The 20,184-nt window shown below is 37.6% G+C and overlaps 1 protein-coding gene across 2 annotated transcripts; it reads right to left on the bottom strand.

Moving 5' to 3' along the window:
- Positions 1–2,548: 2,548 nt before the first annotated feature.
- Slitrk4 (SLIT and NTRK like family member 4) lies at positions 2,549–14,614 on the bottom strand. Of its 2 annotated transcripts, XM_021153881.3 has the most exons (3): positions 14,435–14,614; positions 11,629–11,700; positions 2,549–10,720 (listed from the first exon to the last, which is right to left on the bottom strand). In XM_021153881.3, exon 3 carries the CDS (start codon positions 10,668–10,670, stop codon positions 8,157–8,159), a length of 2,514 nt encoding a protein of 837 aa, XP_021009540.1. In that variant the 5' UTR covers positions 10,671–10,720; positions 11,629–11,700; positions 14,435–14,614; the 3' UTR covers positions 2,549–8,156. The 2 variants fall into 2 exon arrangements, with proteins under 2 accessions (XP_021009540.1, XP_021009541.1); XM_021153882.3 differs by lacking the exon at positions 11,629–11,700 and having other exon boundaries at positions 14,435–14,527.
- Positions 14,615–20,184: the final 5,570 nt, after the last annotated feature.

The following is a 20,184-nucleotide window of genomic DNA, read 5'->3' as shown; positions in this document are numbered from 1 at the left end:
GGGGGACTTTTGGGATAGCATTGGAAATATAATTGAGGAAAATACATAATAAAAAATATTTTAAAAAAAGCATTATTCAGCAACACTTACTTGGTCTACCCTAATTATGATCAAGAGTATCCTGGTCAAAAGACCATTTAGTGTAGCTTTATCTGGGTATAGTATGATTCACATGAAAGGATACGGTTTGTTTTTTTTTTTTTTGACATATTTCTATTAAATTGACTGCCTGAAATCATATATGCATTTGGGATTAAATGATCAAGTCTGCAAGCACAGTATGCTTTGTGATGGAGAGTTGACATCTGGAATGAGTAAAGAGAGAGTGGAAATGTTGTCTCTAGACTGAGCTTTTCTTTCTTATAATACCCAAAATGATGCTTAGGAAAAATATTGAAAAGTTCAAAGGGGGGTTAGTGGACACAGATGTAATTTTAATTAAATGTTTCCATTTGATTCTCTTAAAAGCCTGTTTTCCTTAAGGATACACTGGTTGACTTCTTAATCCATATGACTTTATCTAGTTTCCAATACACATTTCTGCATAACTCCTTAGTTATATACTGAAAATAAGGCTTAGTGAATTTTCATGGTTGGAATTGATGAAGCAGAATTACAGCAGCTGTACCAAATCTTTAAAAAATGAATATTTTCTGAACAACTGAATGTAAAGACAAAATAATAGCCATGTTGGAAATAACCCTTGAGCAACCCTATCAATGTCAGCAATAATGCTCTTCTGTAGTTAGAGTAGGGGATCCAGAGTGAGAAATAATTCCTTAGATTCTGGTTTGCAACCTAAACTGCTAAGCTCTAATCACATTGCAAGCAAATCTAATGCACAAGAAACATATTCCAAAAGTAGATTTTTCTGCTGATAACATTGTCTTCTGATAATTATTTTCATGTCAGCAAGACTTACTGCACTAAATTTTCTATATTTCTAGAACTTCCAGAAGGAAACTGATAATACAGTGTGATGATTTTTTTCTATAAATAACTGTGAGTTTCCAGAGTGGAGAGTAGTTTCCACTTTGAAGAATAGTATAGAATAAAAAGACAAGCAGTTCCTGTGGGCTGGAAGATAACTGATGAACCAAAACAAAGGTGCAATTTGGAAAACACACAAAACCAATATGCTCTTGCATATTATAATCATATGATGGTGAATATTGCCCCCTAACTCCTATAGTTTGTGTGTATCCACACTGGAAAAACAAAAATAAAAATAAAAATAATCTTCCTAAGTTAGCTTGTGCCATAGATAGAGCTGGCTGTTCATAACAGCAGAAGAGAATAATTTTCAGCAGGGAGGACTTGGCAAAGATGGCATATCCTGCTATGGAGCAAAGGGATCCATGGCAAATACATGACTTCCTGGGGCTTCTTGCAGGAAATGGTTTCTGAAATGGGCACTTAATATATTCTACTGAAGTAAAATTTCTGAAAACAAACCATAAAACCTAGCAAGATTTTACTACAACATTGAAATCCAAATGCTTATAATGATCTATTTTATTTCCTAAAAACACTTTACTTATGACATGTATGCTCTGCCTAGTACTTGTCTTAAACAAAAATATTGCTTGTCATCATTTTAACAAATACTGACAATTCAGAAGTTTTAAACATCAATCTATAACACTACTCAACAAAAAAATGATCATCTGAGGGATATCAAAATTAATTAGATGTTTTATTTGACCAGTTCATCCAAAAAATAATTATGAAGGTTTTTTGGCACTGCTTGGCTTTCATGTTAATTTAAAAGAAAAATCATAATTACAGAAAATTAGTCTAATACCTGATATATGTTTACCTAGAGATTGTTCAGCAATTAAATTTTGAGGCCTGGTATTTGTTTCTATGAATATTCTATGAATAATCCTTATTGGCCTATCTAATTTCTAGTCATCAGTTTCAACTAAGTGGTCCTTCTTTTAAAAGAGATTTATCTGTTCTAGTAATTTTTAATTAAAAATTTCACCCTTGGATTCCTTATTTTGTATATAGGTGTCTCTATGTGGTTCTCTGAGCATGTTTATACAAGGTTGTAGCAGGCTTTATTTACACCATAGCTGATGTTCTGTGAATAACACATGGCACCAACCATTTAGTATGCACACACAATGAGGAAACTAATGAGAAATTAAAAAAAAAAAAATACAGATAATCAAAAGAAAATCCTGAAATACAAGGGAATCAGGGATAAGATCAGTCTAATTACTACCTTAAACAACACAGTGGTTATGTTTCAATATAAAATGAAAACAACGTAGTTATTATCTGGGAATGAAATAGCAACGGCATTTGTGAACTTTAGATGAGGCAGGAACATGTCAATATTTATTGACTAGATATCTATATTTGTGTATCATCCACTGTTTCTGTGTATTACTCATTTTGTGCATGTAGAAAGTTATAAGTTCCCTGATTATATAAACTAATGGGAAAACTGTACCAAGTAAATAGCATATTATTCTCTTTGCTCTTGAGCTTGCATTATATCAGACTAATAAAAACACTGAATGGCTACACATATGACCTATAAGAAAAGACTTTTATTCATGAAAACAGCATTAAAGTTACTCCATATCAATTCCAGAATTTTAGTACAATGATTCAGTTTACATAAAACAACGATGGAAATATACATTGCAATTTTTAGTAGGGAGAACAGAGCTTAATATGATTCTCAAATGTTGCCATAATTAATATCCATTGCACAGCATGGCTTCCTTAGATGTTTATCAACAGCATCTGACATGAACTACTATTTATGAATTGCCACCTGGAAGAAATATATTGTTCAAAAATTCTAAAAGACTGCCATTTTTATATATAGTCAATTTAAAAGTAAATGATATTGGTTTATTGTATACTTCCATTTGCTCTCTAAAGGCTCCATTTGTGAATATTTTTAAAAATTTTGTCCTTTCTATTGTAATGTTAGAAGGGCTAAAATCTATGTTATATGCAGGGAATGTCTTCAAAAGTCAACTGTAAGGAAAGATTGAATAGTTATTTCTTGGTTCTGGATTCTATTGCCAATCTAATTTATAGTTATCAAACAATGTAGAGTTTCAATATTTTGTACTCCCAGTCTCATATTATATGGGGCAGTATTCAATTGCCTCAGAGCTTTAGTGTATTTCCCCTGTGTAGGTATAAGAAGAACATATTAGAAAGTAAATTTTACAAAATTTTAGAAAACCATAGTATTTCACAGAGGAGATAATAAAACCACATTCTTTAAATTGTCCTTTTCCAATGCTATATATAAATCATTAGAAAGTAAGTAGAATAAAGAAAACATACAATAAAATGAAATTAAAATTTACACTAGAGGCAGTTTTTTTAAATAAAAAATAAGTTATTTAGGTTCACTTGACCTCCCATTTGGTTTTTAATTTAACAAAAGACACATCTCCTAGAAATCTGCAATTGAAAGATAAAAATCATCAATTAACTTATAACTATTCATAGTAATTGACACCACCTACTATGTGGTACTAGTTCAGTTCATCCGGCTAGTAAGTAATTTTGCATGAACACTGAACATAAGCATATATTTTTATTTGATGCCACTTGTTTACATAATGGAGTGACTGAGAAAAAAATGCCTTGTGCTTGCTATCTATAGTGCGCCAACTTTCAGCACTGTTCATGTCTAGTTGTAAGGCCACAGAAATCTTATTTTATATTTCTGTGCACTTTGTTTGCTTCATGTAGCTTACGGATACAGGATTTAAAACCACTTCATGGTAAATGCAGCCTTTTGATTTATTTTCTTCTGCTCTCTAGTTAACTATAATGCAGTTGGTTCACTTTTTTTTTTCAACAACAGTAAATGCATCAAGTGATTGATATTTTTGGTTACTTTAAAAGAAACTATGTTAAAAATAACCATTTACCACAGTAACTTAAAATCAGTCAAGCTTGCTATAGGATGTAAAAGTTTTGAAGTTTCTCTAAAAGTATTTGAGTTGATTTTCTAGATTGAATACCAGTATTTCCTAATTTAAAGTTATGCTACATTCCAAATGGTGAGTGAGAATGTAATAGGATCAAAAGATATTGACTTTTAACACTGTCTGACATCTGTTCGCTAAGTGATTTCTAGAACTAGGGAATACATATTGCAAGTATGTTTGTAAAGAACACATCTTTTAACAGAGGCTTAACACTTAAGTTGTGTGTAAACAGTATTATAAAGCTATATATCTTACCCTCAAATTTGAGTGATATAATCAGTTTGGTTACTGTTTTATTTTTTCTGAAAAAATGAAAAGATAAATATACTTAACAAAATGCTGCTTCAGAAATAACATTGCTCCAAACAATTTTATTAATACTTCCAGAAAAATGGCATTTAATGAATTCTAATATCTTGTAATTCAACAAAAACATAATTCATTAGAACTGTTCTTTGCTGTGATTTACATTATATTTTAATAGCATTACTTGATTTTTAAAGTGAATTTATCTAAAATAGAAATAATCAAATCAGGGTAAAAGTAATATAATACATATTCTCTACTTTATTTCAAAATAGTAACTATAAATACATTCTGAGTATATTTTCTCCCTAACTCTTTGGATGCAACAATAACAAAAAAAATTTAAAAAGAAAAAAAACAGAATAAAACAATCTCACTGTGCTCATTTCATATACTTCCTATGTAATAGTCATGCAAGTGTGTAGATTAACATTATCGCCATACATTTCTAAGACTGACTCTGATATTTCTAAAATACCTATGACATTACTCATGAGGCCATGATCGTTAGTATTTATGCATCCTTATGGCATACAAAACTAAATGTTTATGTAAAGCAACAGATGACAAATGTCTTTAATAACTTCCTAATTAATATATTTGTTGATACTGTTATTTAGCATGGAAAATTAAGTATTGATATAAATTGCCTTATATATTTGAATCACTGTACTTTAATAGCTGCTTTCTCATAAAATTACACAAAGATTTACTTTTAAGGAATTGAATCATTTTTATTGATTTCATAAAAAAATAATTTAAAACTTGATTTATATTACACGGACACAATATATTATCTCACCCCTTCACTGATTTCATAAGATCTAGTTTTCTCTGCAACTGTTCTAACACAGTCTGTACACAAGAATATCATGCCAAGAAGACCATGATGTTTCATACCATATTGGAAATGATCCCTTCTTGGCTTTTAAGATTTGAATCAAAGTCACTAAAAAATGTTTTACCATTTACATATCATATCTCAAGGGGTTAAACTAACATCAAGATTATAGTTGAAGCCAACAAAATGTAGATACAGTGTTTTAACTGCTCTTGTACTCAACTCAAAATTTATACCTAACTACAGTATCATAAAAGATACAAGAACTAATGAGAGACAGGTGCAAATTAGCATACACGGTATAATGTAGGCACAATGACTTTAGTTAAGGAAAGTCTACTAGCCTTAACCAAGGATTTGTTACTTCCATTTACAATTAGAACCTCCAAATAACAACGAACAATTAAATTACATTTTCTTTTCTTTAAAATATTTTGAACATTAATAGTTTTCAGCAGAAGAGTGTGAGATAGCCAATATACTACAGCAAGCTTTGAGATGGTGGCAGGTACTCTTAGGATTGACAATTTTCAGAAACCTTGAAATATCTTTAAAACACCACCACACCGAATAAAAATGCATCATCCCAATGACCTATTAGCCCAAGCTTATGCATGGAGCTTTCTGGTTCCTCCTATAAGTGTGCATTTAAGATTTCTGAATCCAAACATTATTGATTGAATAAACAAAAACACTTTGTTAGAAGACTGCATCTTTATCCTGTCAGTGTGCATTAGGAGCCCTTTAATCCATAAATGCATGCATGCATGGTAATGGCAATATTAAATGTCCTTATGAAACTGCAGATGAAAATTAGCATTTGAATATAATATTTTCTTTCAAGATCAGAAAGCAATTATTTGTTTGGATGTATTTATATTCATATAAAGTTTCCACAGACATTGTCTCATGAAACTGAAAATTACACATTAAAGTTTTAAGAGCACCAGCACATACATAGAGAGATTTTTATTTGCTATCTAAAAAAAAAAATCTCCAAATTATCTATACTTGTGAATATACACTTAAACACACATGCATGTACACACACACACACACACACACACACATATATACACACTCCTGTAATAATGTCCAGTTTTTCTTTTAAAAAAAGTTGGAACAAACACATAAAATCTTGAAATTAGTATTTAATAAAGGGATTGCTGCTACAACTTTAACTATAATATCCTTTTGGAAGCTGCGTCAAAACATCTGCCACTTGAAATTCATGAAGAATGTCTGTATGCCTTCTTGACTATCTTACTGAATAAAACAGTAATTCATCACATCACAACACACACACACACACCACTCACAGAGAGAGAGACAGAGACAGAGAGAAAGAGAGAGAGAGAGAGAGAGAGAGAGAGAGAGAGAGAGAGAGAGAGAGAGAGAGAGAGAAGTGGCCAAGAAGACAATGATGTTCTGAATGTTGATTTGCTAATCATAGCTCCTAAACATCTTCAGATATAAGCCCATTATCAAATGCTTCGATCATTTGACCAATTTTGATCTAGAACTTAACATCACACGCAAACACAGGGGCATATCAGTTGTAGTTGTAGATCATGAATTCATCTGAGACCAGTGCAAGCATTTAGCAGGGTGGCTTTGATAGCCAAGATTACCATGATGTTTACAGTTCTACTAGATTATCTGATAGTCAGAATGATGAAAGAACAGGATACTGATGCATACAAGATACTATTAACCTTAGTCATTAATTTGTTAAATATTGCAATTAAAACTATTTGAATTAAGCTCATAGAATCCTGAAAAGCAAGACAATTGATGGCAAATAACAACTGCCCCAGACACAATACTATAAAACTAATGAGCCTATTTTAAAATGCACAGTTGGTAACAAATCTGAAGATAATATGCTAAAATCACAAGAATTGCACAGAACTGTTTTTTTTTTACTTTTTTATATTTTTTGTTTTTTTTCTGCTTTTAAATTATACCTGATCACAGAGTCCAAAATATTTCTGTACACATTAGCCTCAGTTTCATTTTCATATTTCTTTTTCTTATCTAAATTTATACTTACTGATAAATTTGCTGTGATCAGGAGAGTAAGTCAAGCATATTAAATACATATTAAGGAGTACGTGTTTTCCTATTTAGTATACAAAGTACTTCATAAATATGAATTATGTTACAAAAATAGCTTTGGGTGCGCTCACACGGTAAGCACTTGCTAATTTTGGACAACCTTTAAGGATTGTGGGTATTTGACATAACTGAGAACAAACTCTAGTTTAATTTGAGCCATGTTTAATTCTGATAAACATCATGTTTTTCTCTAGATCACCACAAATGCTATGTAACTCACATTGATTTTTTTCTCCTTTAGGTTTTTATGTATAGACAGGAAATACTTAAAGTGTTCAAATTTATTTTATAATTATGTAATGCATGGTATATTTTAAACAAGTATTTGCACAATTTAACATTATAAATCCAGCAATTTCAAGATGCAGGCCATAAATTTTACTGATTTACAAATACTATCAAATGTTCTCTCTTTGCATGCTTATTTGTGTTTTTTTTTTTTACACTTTTCAGATAATCTTTACACAGAGTTGTTACAACGCCACAAATCAAAAGGGTTATTCCAGTTTCACCAACTTAATCTACGTGCAAGATGAAGGACCCAGCTGAGGTACAGACACTGGTACCAGTTTTCTCGAGTTTGCTTTACAAAGCACAAAGAGACGAAGGTTTTGCATCAGGATACAAAACTGATTTGCCTCTTGAGGTTAAATTCAGTGTATTATGTTTATAAAGCATCCCTTTGGCAATAGAGTTTGCAGTATCCCCACAGGATTCCACAGTATAGGTTTTATGTAGTAAAATCTATTAAGGGAATTCTCTTCTACTTGACACATCTTACAGCTACAGTTAATGAGATAACCTTGGAAACACCTGCCTCTATGCCTAATGGTAATATAGTATTTGGAAGTTAGAAGTCAACAAAAGGCACTTTCATCATTAAATATTGTCCTCTGTATGAAGTCAGATTACATGACCTATATCTTGTTCAAAGCTGTTTGCTCCTCAAGGACCTGTAGGTAGTCGGGGGAACTCTGAAGTTTTGCCTTCAGTTCAAAATACTCACTCTTCCTTTGTTCCACGACAATTTTACTGTGGTTACCACCTATCAGTGACTTCTTGTTTTTTTTATCTTGTTGTTTTTCAGGATAGCGAATCTCAAAGCCACTGACACCAATGCTGTTATACTCCTTTTTGCTTTCAAGAAAATTTTGAATGAACACATTGGAATCTCTGCTAGGGAAGAGTTCGTCCAGCTCATCAATTGTGCTCAGTCTTTTCCTGGTATCCACATGCAATAAATCTTTGTCCTTGTCAGCAGCATTTCTCATCATTACCTTCTGTCCCGGAGGATCAGAAAACATGAACCCAGTTTCTGACTCTTTCAGGCCACAGGTGTGACTTTTGCTCATCTGTTCGATGGTTTGTGGAATGAATGCTTCTGTGCTCAGTCCATCTTTTTTATTGGTTTTGTGGTCATGTTTTCTTAGTTGCAGCTGCATGGAGCCACACTCAGGATTCCCCAGACCTTCATGTTTCACTGTGGGTTTCTTGTTACGTCTCAGCACAAAAACAAGAAGGCAAAATGCAACAAAGACAGTTAAAATGAGAACCACCAGAATACTTAAGATTAAAATAGATAATGGCACTGGGCCCCCAGGAGGACTTCGAATAGGACCCAATGGAGTGGTGAAGGTAATTGCAGGTGCAGGGCTTGTGAATGTTGCTGATGGCTTGTTTAAGAGTTTAGGACATAAGATTTCATTTTTGAGGGACTTCAATTCGATGTTGGCAAACTGAACAGGAGTCTCACATTTCAGTTCTTTCACAACAATCCCGTCATTTAACTTCTCCAGCCACAACTTTAATGCTACCAAGTCACAAGTGCAGTCCCAAGGGTTGCCCTCCAAGTCAATTTGTGTAAGAGACTGCAACTGATCAAGGACTCCACTGACAGGTAGGTACATGAATTTGTTGTTTCTCAGGTTCAGTCTAGCAAGTGGTGCTCCAGAAAAGATGTAAACTGGCAGGCTCTTTAAGAGATTATTGTTCAAGTACAGTAGCTGCAAATTTGGCATGGAGTCAAAGGTGCCTGCTAAAATTTCCTTAATCAAGTTGTACTCCAAATAAAGATACTGCAGGTTATGAAGTCCTGAAAATATTTCAGGGTATAGCCTTTCAATCTGATTGCCATTGAGATAAAGCCTGCGCAGATTAGTAAGATTGTGGAATACTTCTCCTTTGATCAATGTAATCTGATTGCTGCCTAAATGGAGCAAATCCAGCCCTTCAAACTCAGTGAAGTCTGAAATGTCCACATCTTTGATGTTATTACCATTGACATGCAACTTCTTGGCATTCAAAGGTTTTGGTGTCAATTCAGACATGGACTGTATATTTTTCTCTTGGCAATTCACACTCAATCCCAAATCAGAAGGATGTGTTTTGCAAAAGCAAGGTACTGGACAAGGTGTAAGCGGAGGCACTCTTGTTTGGTATGATACAATCTGACTGAGATTTCTGTTGGAGAGGGCTTTGCCTGCCACAATTCCAGAGATTTTGGAAGGATTTGTTGTTTTGGGTGGTTTGGTCACTAATCTGTGCAAGGTTGTCTGAGTAGTGTGACCATTGGGAGTAGTAAAGCCATTCTCCTGCTGAGATGGAGGCAGAATGCGTACGTCAAAGTCACTGCCTGTACCCATGGGGCATAGTTCTTGCTTGTTGGTTTCCTTTAAAAGCCTTCCATATAAGTCACTGGGAGTTTCACAAATAGCTTCGCCTATGTAAATGTTATATGGCATATTCTCCAGCCAAGCCTTTAGAGGCAACAAATCACAGCTACAGTTCCAAGGATTATCTTCCAGCTGCAACTCAACAACCCGGCCAATGTGTTCTAGAACTCCAATATAAGGAAGTTTCTGGATTCTGTTTCCTCGTATATCCAAATGGGTTAAAGATGCAAATCGAAAAATATTATCAGGAAGGAATGAAATCAGATTGTCATTAAGAATGAGAACTTTCAGTTTATGGAGCTTATTGAAGGCTCCTCGTTCAATATACTTGATTAAATTGTAGTCAGCCTGGAGATACTCCAAGTTCTCTATGCCAAGGAAAGTGTCAGCTCGGAGAATCTTTAATTCATTGTTGTTCAAGTGCAACTGCTTTAATGCACTGAGCCCGAGAAAGGCTCCTCCCTCAATGTTCTGCAGCTTATTATTTCCCAGATGCAGAGATACTGCATGAGAAAAATTCACGAATGTATTTGGATAGAGGATATTTAAAAAATTGTTTTGGAAATTGAGATGATAGAAATTAGACCAAGGTGGTTTCAGCTGGTTTGGCCTGTAGACTGAAACCTTCTCACAGTTGACATAGAGCACATTCTCTACTGACACGCAGGAACACACATTGCAAATTTCCACTGATATGTCAGAATCTGCATTTGTAGAAGAAATCAGGGCTGACACAATCAGAAAGAGCCAAAGAAACATCTTCTTGCAATCAGCAAACAACTCTATGCTTCTGAATAAAGACAAATAATCTAAAAAATAAAAAGAAAACAATTTTTCAATGGTCATTCCTTGAAAAATATATTTATGCTTAAATCATCCCATTGTGAACACATGGCTACACTCTGTAGCACTGTGTTTTTTAATATAGCCAGATTTGCTCTCCACAGAACAATAATAACCACAAAATGTCACATATTTTACATTTGTGATTTGTACAAAATGTACATGTGTAGAATATACAACAAACAGTAAGAAAGGAGGTTTTAAATCATACTTTGACCTTAATAAATTCAATTTTTAGCTTGAACCACCAAACTTTGCCCATAAGCACAAGCCTCAAGCTTGCTATTTGCAACTTAAATGAACAAACCTATAGCATCATTTATTTTATGTCCTCTACCCCACAAAGACCCCTTAGTTGGTGGAAATCTATACTTCAGTCTTCTGCCAGATACAGAGGCTGGGGAGACACCATAACTGAACTCAGATTTTAGAAGTGGATAGCAGTGGGAGGACTGGGCTCCTTTAATAAAGATGGTTTAAAAAGCTACATGAAAAGGTGCCCTGGAAAGAAATTTGCCATCGCCTTGGCACTTAAGTAGACACGTTGGCATGAATCAGTTCACTTCTGTAATCTGTCGACTTCAAAAGCACAGGTGACCCTATGGAGTTCTAGAAAACCAACTGTCAGATTAATGAACAGCACCTACTTTGCTGTCAGTTATTTCCCAAATGGGGTTAAAAAGCCTTTTGTCTTTGAGTCCCTGACAGCAGAAAGGGGACCTGCTTATTCCTACACCACTCAACTGATTTCCTGGCAGGCAGGATTTCCACCCACCAGAACTGGCTCTTCTGCCTGCCTGGCCCTCTCTCAGTCTTTATTTGTCAGTTTGAACCCAGTCCCAACTGACCCCTCAGTCAGTAAAATGTGTATCACCTTCACTCAGACCACAGGCTGTCACTGTCGACGAAGAGAAGTTCCCATGCCACGGTCTTTGAGCAGCTTTATCTGCAGAAGCAGATATACATATTCAATTGTACATATTTCACTTCTACATAAAGCTCTCAGTTCCCAAACACCCTTCCAAAATGATCAATCCATGCCTCTGCCTGTAAACAAATGAAAAATTACTTCTTGGAAGAGTCCAGTGGTTCAAAAATTAACCCATTGGAGGGTAACCCCTTATTTGCAAGCATGCGCACAAACACACACACACACACACACACACACACACACAGAGAGAGAGAGAGAAAGAGAGAGAGAGAGAGAGAGAGAGAGAGAGAGAGAGAGAGAGAGAGAGAGAGAGAGAGAGAGAGAGAGTTTCTGCCTCATGGAAAGGAATTTAATGGATCACATTTTACTGATGCAATTTTAGGCTTGTGAATCTTTCCAGTATTGAATGGGGAGAAGCTAGCTGCAATTTTTATATGGTCACCACTAAATGTTAATCAAAAAATTAAATACATAGGGACATAATGAGAAAATGGTGCAAATAAAAATATTTCACATAGATACTCTTTTATTTTCTCACAAGGAATTAGCTAGTGGTAAAACCAAATGTGTCTCAAGGTAGGCAATCCATTAGCCAAGACCCAGGAAGATTTGCATTTTAAATACTTTGGTTCAGAATATAGCCAGCATCACTGAGATGCTTTTTTAGCTGCCACATAGGCAGGCATTTCCCCTATTCACTGTCATAGCATGACTGTCTTTGCAAAAAAGAAGTCATAGTTCCTAAGCATGACATCACCCAAACCAATTCCAATTGTAAAATCAAGATTTTCCCTTGGTCTTTTTTGCCTGGTGTTGATGTAGCTTTCAACAGCTATTTTGGTTCAGTTGAGTCATTTCTTGTTCCTAACCACCCCCACCCAAAAACAAAGAAACCGAAACGCAACCAAACTAAAAACAAACAAAACATAGACAGCAAAACAAACCAAAACAAAATAAAATTCGCAAAAGCGGACTTCAGTACAAAAACAAGAAGCAGAAGAATAACAGATGTGAACGTCCATGAAGAGCTGCTCTTATATTAGTAAATTCTACTTTAAGTAGCAAAGGGGGTGGGGGAGGCGCCAGGATGAGCTAGGAAGTTCCCAAATGCAGCTCTGGTGAAACAGGGGAAGTCAAAAGCAGCTGGAACAAGAAAGCAAGGCAGAATAAGAATCAGTCCACCAAGGAGAGGCAAAAAGGCACGGGGAGGGCAACAGATATGGAGAACTGGAGAACTGTCAAAAGGAGGCTAGGAAAAAGAAGCCAGCAAGAGTAACTGCAAGCAAAGGAAACACCTCTAATATACTCTAAAAATCGTGACAAACAGCAAATATACAAACCGAGAAACAAAACCTTATAAAGTATGGATTAGGTATCCAAAACTACCTCTCAGGCTTCCAAAAGGGGCAAATTTCCCTATTCGTGCTCCCATCTCTGGATGGTGCCAAGCAAGACATTCTGCTCCCAAGGCTACCCAGGACTGCACAAACCTTGCCCTACCATAAATCCAGCATCCACAAGAGTGCCGCTCCTAGCGCTCCATGTCCAAGCAGAGAGAGGGAGCCTGCGGAGTGCAAACCACTGCTAAGGGGTCCGCAGGTCGACGTGGCTTCACAACAGCGGACTAGGGGAACCTTAGCTGTCCCCTTCCCAAGGGCCGAGGTGGGGGTGGGGGTGTAGGAGAACAGTGGAAGATCGGCTGCTGCTGTCCTCCGAGCGCTACCTCGACCTGGAGGCAACGCTGTTGGAGGGGCCGCTGGCGTGTACCGCAATGTTTTGCCGCATCCCAGTGCCCAGAGCCGGCGCGCAGCCCCCTCTTGGGTACCCGGCCCGAACAGCAGCCTCGCAGGCTTGGTGGCGGGGGCGGGGTACTGTGCACGATGTCGCGGGGGCCTTCAGTCCCTCTGCGCACACATTTCTCCGCGCGCTCCCGTCCCACAAGGGGTAGCTGCTGGAGTTTTCTTTGGCCTCCCTAGACCCAAACGTGCAGTGGGTGAGCAAGAAGGAGAGATGACTAGTTCAGGCCGCGAGGGATAGCAACTGGGGCTTCAAAGACCCATTTGCTACAGAGTGACTCCATAGTTCTGTTGCCTGGAGCTGTGGCCCGGGCTTTGCCCCCCACCCCCACCTGCCCACGCCAGCTATAAGATCCTATTCACCCAGCCAGAAATCACTTCAACATTTAGGAATCTTGCAAAGTGTCACTGCTAGCATTACCCCACCTTCGCTGGGCTTTCGGAGTTACCCACCGGTTCTTCCTCCCATACTGCCTGTCTTTGCAGAGTGCCAGCGGTCTCTGAGCAGTCTGCTGGCCACCGCCTGAAACCCCACATTCAAGTCCACGCGCAGTGCCTGAGAGTAGGGCTCAGAGCACAAAGCCCAGCCCAGCGCAGCAGCCCTGACAGCTCACTGTGCCACAGACCAGGACACTTTGCCTGCTGCCCAGCCTGCCCCTGGGGCAGGGATGTTAAGGACACCCGGATTCTTTCCGTCCTGGAGGACAAGAGATCGCGCCATGGGCAGGCAAGTGGGAGGCGTGTGCCTGTGTGTGTGTTCCGGGTTGGGGGTTAACCAACATGTCCACTACTAAACTCAACGGGCCCCAAACCAACAGGACTCCAACAACTAAAAATAATAAGCTACCTGCTTCCCTCCGCGCGCGCGCACATGCACTGTGCCAAGCCCAGCCTGGAAGAAGCAGCGCGCCTTTCCTTGCAGCTCGCGCAGCCCGGGCTTGAAATTCACCCACCTCTGGAGCCCCAAGTCCTGTGGAGGGCCCACTGCTTTCCAACTCGCTCCTCAGTTTCCGCGATGCTCTCTACTTGATCTGGTATCCAGCTTCTTGGCTCCCGCTCGCTGGTCAAGCCCACAGAACAGCCTTTAGCAGGCAAGCAAGCGGGCAGCGGCGCGCGCGCGCACCCGGCCAGACACCGCGCGCGCACCCAGACCCTCGCACACGGGCTGCACCTTTACATACACGCGCCGAATCCCCGCCTCCGCCCCCGCCCCCTGGCGCACAAGCAACCCTCCCTCCGGACACCCGATCACTTCTACCACAGCACATTCCTGAGCCCCTTGACCCTCCAGCAGACGCCCCCACTTGAGTCCATTTCTACCCACACAGTAGAAAGACAACACGGTTTCCTACTGGCATCTCTTTTGCCTAAAACATCGCCTAGGGAGGAGAGACCCTGATCCTTGGGCATTGGAACCCTAGTTTCCTAACGTGGTTGCACTAACCTCCATCACCCTACCACATAAGCATAGGAGTCCTTTCTCTTCCTCCAGCACCCTAACAAGAAAAGGGACGCGCGCTCGCGTGTGCGCGCGAACACACACACACACACACACACACACACACACACACACACACTCGAGGTATTCCACTGAGAGAACAAGCAAGAACCCCAGGGAGATGGATTTTTTTTTTTTTTTGAGAGCCTGAGGCAAGGAGGTGGGGTGGGGGCAGGACCAGGGGACATAGGGTCTTCAAGTCTAGATGGTGGACTTGAATAATTCCAGAGTAGAGGGGTGAGTTAACAACAATGACATTGAATTGCGCCAGTCGCACTTGAGTTTTATATTGTGGGTATGGTTCCTTTGGCTTACTGTCATCCCGTAGAACAGGGGGCTTTGGGAATATTTCAGACTCAGGCGATCCTGATGGGGAGCATTCTTGGGAGTAGTTTCCTGGGATCCAGTGGTATTCGCACTCCCCCTACCTGTCTGCGCGTGGCGTGAGGGGCCTGAAGCTTAAAAGGCAAAAGTGTTAGGCTTTAGCCCAAAGTGAGCGTATTTAGCAGGGTTAGGAGAAAAGGACTTAATTAGGGATATTTTAGAATTCCACAGGCCTTTAGCTCCAAAGGTATTAAGCAGGGTAATTAAGAAGCTGTGGTTGGGAACAGGGTGTTAAGGGTAGAGGAAAGAGAGGTGTGGGACAGGGAGAGAGGCTGCGCTTGAAACTAAAGGGGGCAAGGGAAGGGAGAAACAGAGGGGAAAAAAAAAAAAACAACAACAACAACAACAAAAAAAAAAAAAAACGCTTTCCCTACTGAGCATGCCCAGTTTCAAGCTCAAGCCCTATAAGAGAGGCATTGTGTGCATTCCACTTTTCCAGGGTTTGGAGGTGACCCGGAGGGGATTTTGGTTGGGGGCAGCAGGGGATGATGGGAGGCTTAGGGAAGGGGGTGGAGGCTGCCCAGAAGACACTCTGAAGAATGAAGGGGAAGGGACACACTAGGGAGATAGAAGAGGGAAAATGATTAAGACAAGTCACTTCTTTAGTTCCTACTTGTTTACACTAAGGAAGCTTTAGCAGCTGACTGCCAAAAATCTAAAGGCTGCAGATCTCACCCTTTCTGAATCCCTTGCAACCAAAGATTAATATTTGCACACACAAAAATGTAGGAAGGTCCTGAGAAAAAGCTAATGTTCATATCAGTTTCACACAGATTGATAATTTACTTAGAAAGCAAAGAAACCTAGGGACTGGGTAGATAGTTCTGCTGTCTGCACACCTTTCAAATGTTTGATTTCTGAACAAGAAACTGATTTTGCTGCCTTTCCCTACTTGTACCTTGTAGGTGCTTGGCTAAGGAAAGTATGTCTCTGTTCTGTCTGTGGGGGAAGTGGCTGTAGGGAAAGAGGTCCAACTTATAGAAGCGTTTCTCCTAGAATCTCTAACAACCTATTCTTTGCCACAAGTCAAGAAAGAATTTCAAACCCATTTCTTTGAGATCTTTGCTCTGCTCAATTCACTTACTCAAATCTCAATAGCTCCAGCCACATGTTTATATAGCCAATGCCCAGAAATGTGTTTGCTTATAAATGAAAAGTTCTTAAGCTAAAACTAACAATAGCTTTGAAATCACTTATGCTGTCTACCTGAATTCCTACGGGCAAGCATATGCTGTAATTGATTGAAAATTAAGGCTCCAATTATCCCCAGAACAAACCAAATTAAACAAGTAAACAAAAATCAATGGGCAATGATTGTTTCATATTATTTTTCAATAATATCCTATCTTCTATATTATCTATATACTTGTCTATTTCTGGTTTTCGTTTTTCTTTTTGGTCATTTCACCTAATTATATTCATGCAAATACTTGAACACATCATGTTTAAAAGCGATGCATGGACAGTATTTAAACATGTAAATAGATATGACTTTATTTCTTTATGCAACCTTCATAAAGAACTCATCCTCCATCTATACTCTCCATTGACTTGATTTTTTTTTTATCCTCTTCTTTTTTGAAAACAACCTACAGGCAGAAATTGAGTGGGCAGCAGTGGTAAAATTCATTACATCCATTGTGAAACCCAGTATGAAATAATGATTAGTTAAAGACACACTAAGAGATCAGTCCACAGTATTTGTACTGGCATATCTTCACTGAGATGAAAAGTGATTCCTCCCTAGATAACAGCTACAATATGTTGAAAATTTTCCCCACTGTTGTACATTTTATCAAAACAGATCCTGCTAATTAAGAACTCAAATTTGCATTACATTGCATAGTGCATTTTACAACTAACTAGTAATGGCTAACAAAAAAAGTTGGCATTTATTTTAAATGCAAAGAATTCGGGAAACTACCATGTATTTTTATCACGTTAGGTGAATTGTTTGTTCTATGCTATAAAGGTTAAAAAGATTCAGCAGAATGGACACTTTTTGCCTGAAAATATGATGCAAGTTTCAAGTTCTGGGATAGCTCAAAAGGCCAGAGATGGACAGTAAATACCAGATTATTTAAATGTGCATCTTTATTCAACTTTTGAAACTGTCCTTAGGCTTAGTTATACTTAACTGCAATAAATATGAAAAATTCTGTTTTACACAAGTATGAAGAGAGCAGTCTGAAAGCAAAAACACCCAGAACACTGGAAAATTGCAATTAATATTACTAAGACTGTATGGTGGTTTATATTCAACAACTCACAAAAATGAATATTTTAAAATAACCTATCATTCTGTTTTAAAATATTAAATGGTATTGTAAAATAGAGGTAATAGCTGTATGCTTTATGTTTCTTTTGCTTAGAAGCAATTTAAAATTGAAACCTGGTGTCCTGTAGTCACTTTCCCACTTCTGAGATGTTCTTGTGGCATGAAGGTAGAGCAACAAAAAAAAAAAAAAAGGCAAGGAATTGAAGGAAATATATATATATATATATATATATATATATATATATATATATATATGTTTATGATAAGTGCTAAGGAAGATTTATTACTAGTTATTGTACTTTTAAAAAATAGAGTTGGGCTGGAGACATGGATCACTGGTTCAGAGCACTAGTTGTTCTTCCAGAGGACTAGGGTTCAATTCCCAGCACCAGTAACCACATGGCAGCTCACAACTATCTGTAATTTCAGTTCTAGAGGATTTAATACCCTCACACAGACATAATGCAGGCAAAACACCTATGCACACAAAATGTAAACAAATAAATAAATAAATAAACTAAGAAAAAATAGAGTTGATGCCCTTGAATTCAATATGCAGTATTTTTTGAGCTACTTCCCCTTATTTCTTTAATTGCTGTACTGAATGTAATTTTGTCTTTGCATGAGTATTTCCCATAATATGGTGATACTCAGTTATACTGTGCATCTCTCACTCAGGACAACCAATTTTATCAGGGGTTTAAACAAGTTCTTGAGTACCTTGAATTTCAAACAATGTCTCAGTTATTAAACATCAGTAGGCCTATATGATTACAATGCCAAAGCTTTTGGAAGTGTGACGAAAGGATGGGCCATCTAGTGATTGCCATATCCAGAGATCCATCCCATGATCAGCTTCCAAATGCTGACACCATTGCATACACTAGCAAGATTTTGCTGAAAGGACCCAGATATAGCTGTCTCTTGTGAGACAATGCCGGGGCCTAGCAAACACAGAAGTGGATGCTCACAGTCAGCTATGGAATGGATCACAGGGCCCCCAATGGAGGAGCTAGAGAAAGCACCCAAGGAACTAAAGGGAACTACAACCCTATAGGTGGAACAACAATAGGAACTAACCAGTACCCCGAGCTCTTGTCTCTAGCTGCATATGTATCAAAAGATGGACTAATAGGCCATCACTTGAAAGAGAGGCCCATTGGACTTGCAAACTTTATATGCCCCAGTACAGGGGAACACCAGGGCCAAAAAGGGGGAGTGGGTGGTGTATGGGGGACTTTTGGTATAGCATTGGAAATGTAAATGAGCTAAATACCTAATAAAAAATGGAAAAAAAAAACAATGCCAAAGCTTGTCAGTAGACAATGAACTCTCACATGTATAACAGTCCTCGTTTATTTTGTTGTGATGCTTTTACTGTTTAATCTTTATTTTGGTACCACAAATCAGATCTTAATCAGATACCACAGATAACCTATTTAATTTAATATGGAGTATTCATTATCTATCATCTGATTTGTTATCAATTAAAAATTTGACATTTTTTTTTGTTTCTGTAGGTGAAATAGGAAAAAAAAGCATTATTAAGTAGTTAAAGTGATCTTTTATTTACTAAGAGAAAAGGGATGCAACATTTAGCAAATGTCTTTGACAATGGAATCTATTTATTATTATTACTCTTTCAGAATTTTGTACTAATTGTTTATTTGTGCAATTATTTTTCAATTTATTGGGTGAAAAAATCTTTTGGGTTATAGTTTAATTGTGTAACGGTAACTTCCACTTAGTGATTATCTTTTCCTAACCATTATTTAGCTAAAGGTACAAGAGAGTTATTATTGTGTTTCTTTTAAAAAATACACCAGGGAAGTTAAATAACTTGCTGATGATCACATAGTAAATAAGTAGTAGTCAGGATTTTAATTCTATGTCTTGGAGGCTCCCAAACTCCTTTTCTTTGGAGGAATTCTGACAACTCTAAGTTTGAGAAGAGAGCAGATTTGAATACATGATAGATTTCCAAATGTAAATACTCAAAACATAATTGTTTGCAAGTATTAAAGGATCAATGTTTAGCAGAAGAATAGATCAATAAAGTATGTGAAAAGCAGCTTATATCAATTATATATGACAGAATGTGTTAAATCAAACTTGTCTCTACCCATTGCCAATAGTTTGCTTGTTATATGAATGCTGGTCTTCAGATTCAAATATTAAAGTGATCCTCAGTCTGCAATGATACCTTACTTGTCCTTTGTGACAGTTGCTTTTATTACTGCCAAGAGGAATTATGTAAAGGAACAGTGTTTATCTCTTGGTTTATTCCTGTCTAGTGACAAAAGGACTGATATCCAAAATGGCATAGAGTGAATTAGAGGAGATGATACTGAACACCCCCCATCCTGCTCCATATCCTCCAGATTTCTTCATAAAATGACTAGTAACTCTTCTTATTCAGAAGCTATATGGTGAGTGATGAACATATTAAAGGCTGAAAAACTCTAGTCTTTGTAACAGTCATTGAATTTCACTTGTAAACTAGAAGAGCAATAAATAAGTGTATATTGTATTGAAGGCTATTT

Source organism: Mus caroli, unplaced genomic scaffold (assembly GCF_978045245.1).
Source record: "Mus caroli unplaced genomic scaffold, Mus_caroli_1 scaffold_5, whole genome shotgun sequence".
NCBI classification, from domain to species: Eukaryota; Metazoa; Chordata; class Mammalia; order Rodentia; family Muridae; genus Mus; species Mus caroli.
The sequence above is the reverse complement of the archived record's forward strand: the minus strand, read 5'-3'. Positions and strand labels throughout refer to the sequence as shown.

Excerpts from the sequence above, each read along its gene's own strand:
- Slitrk4 (XM_021153881.3), bottom strand. The coding sequence starts at position 10,670 with ATGTTTCTTTGGCTCTTTCTGATTGTGTCAGCCCTGATTTCTTCTACA.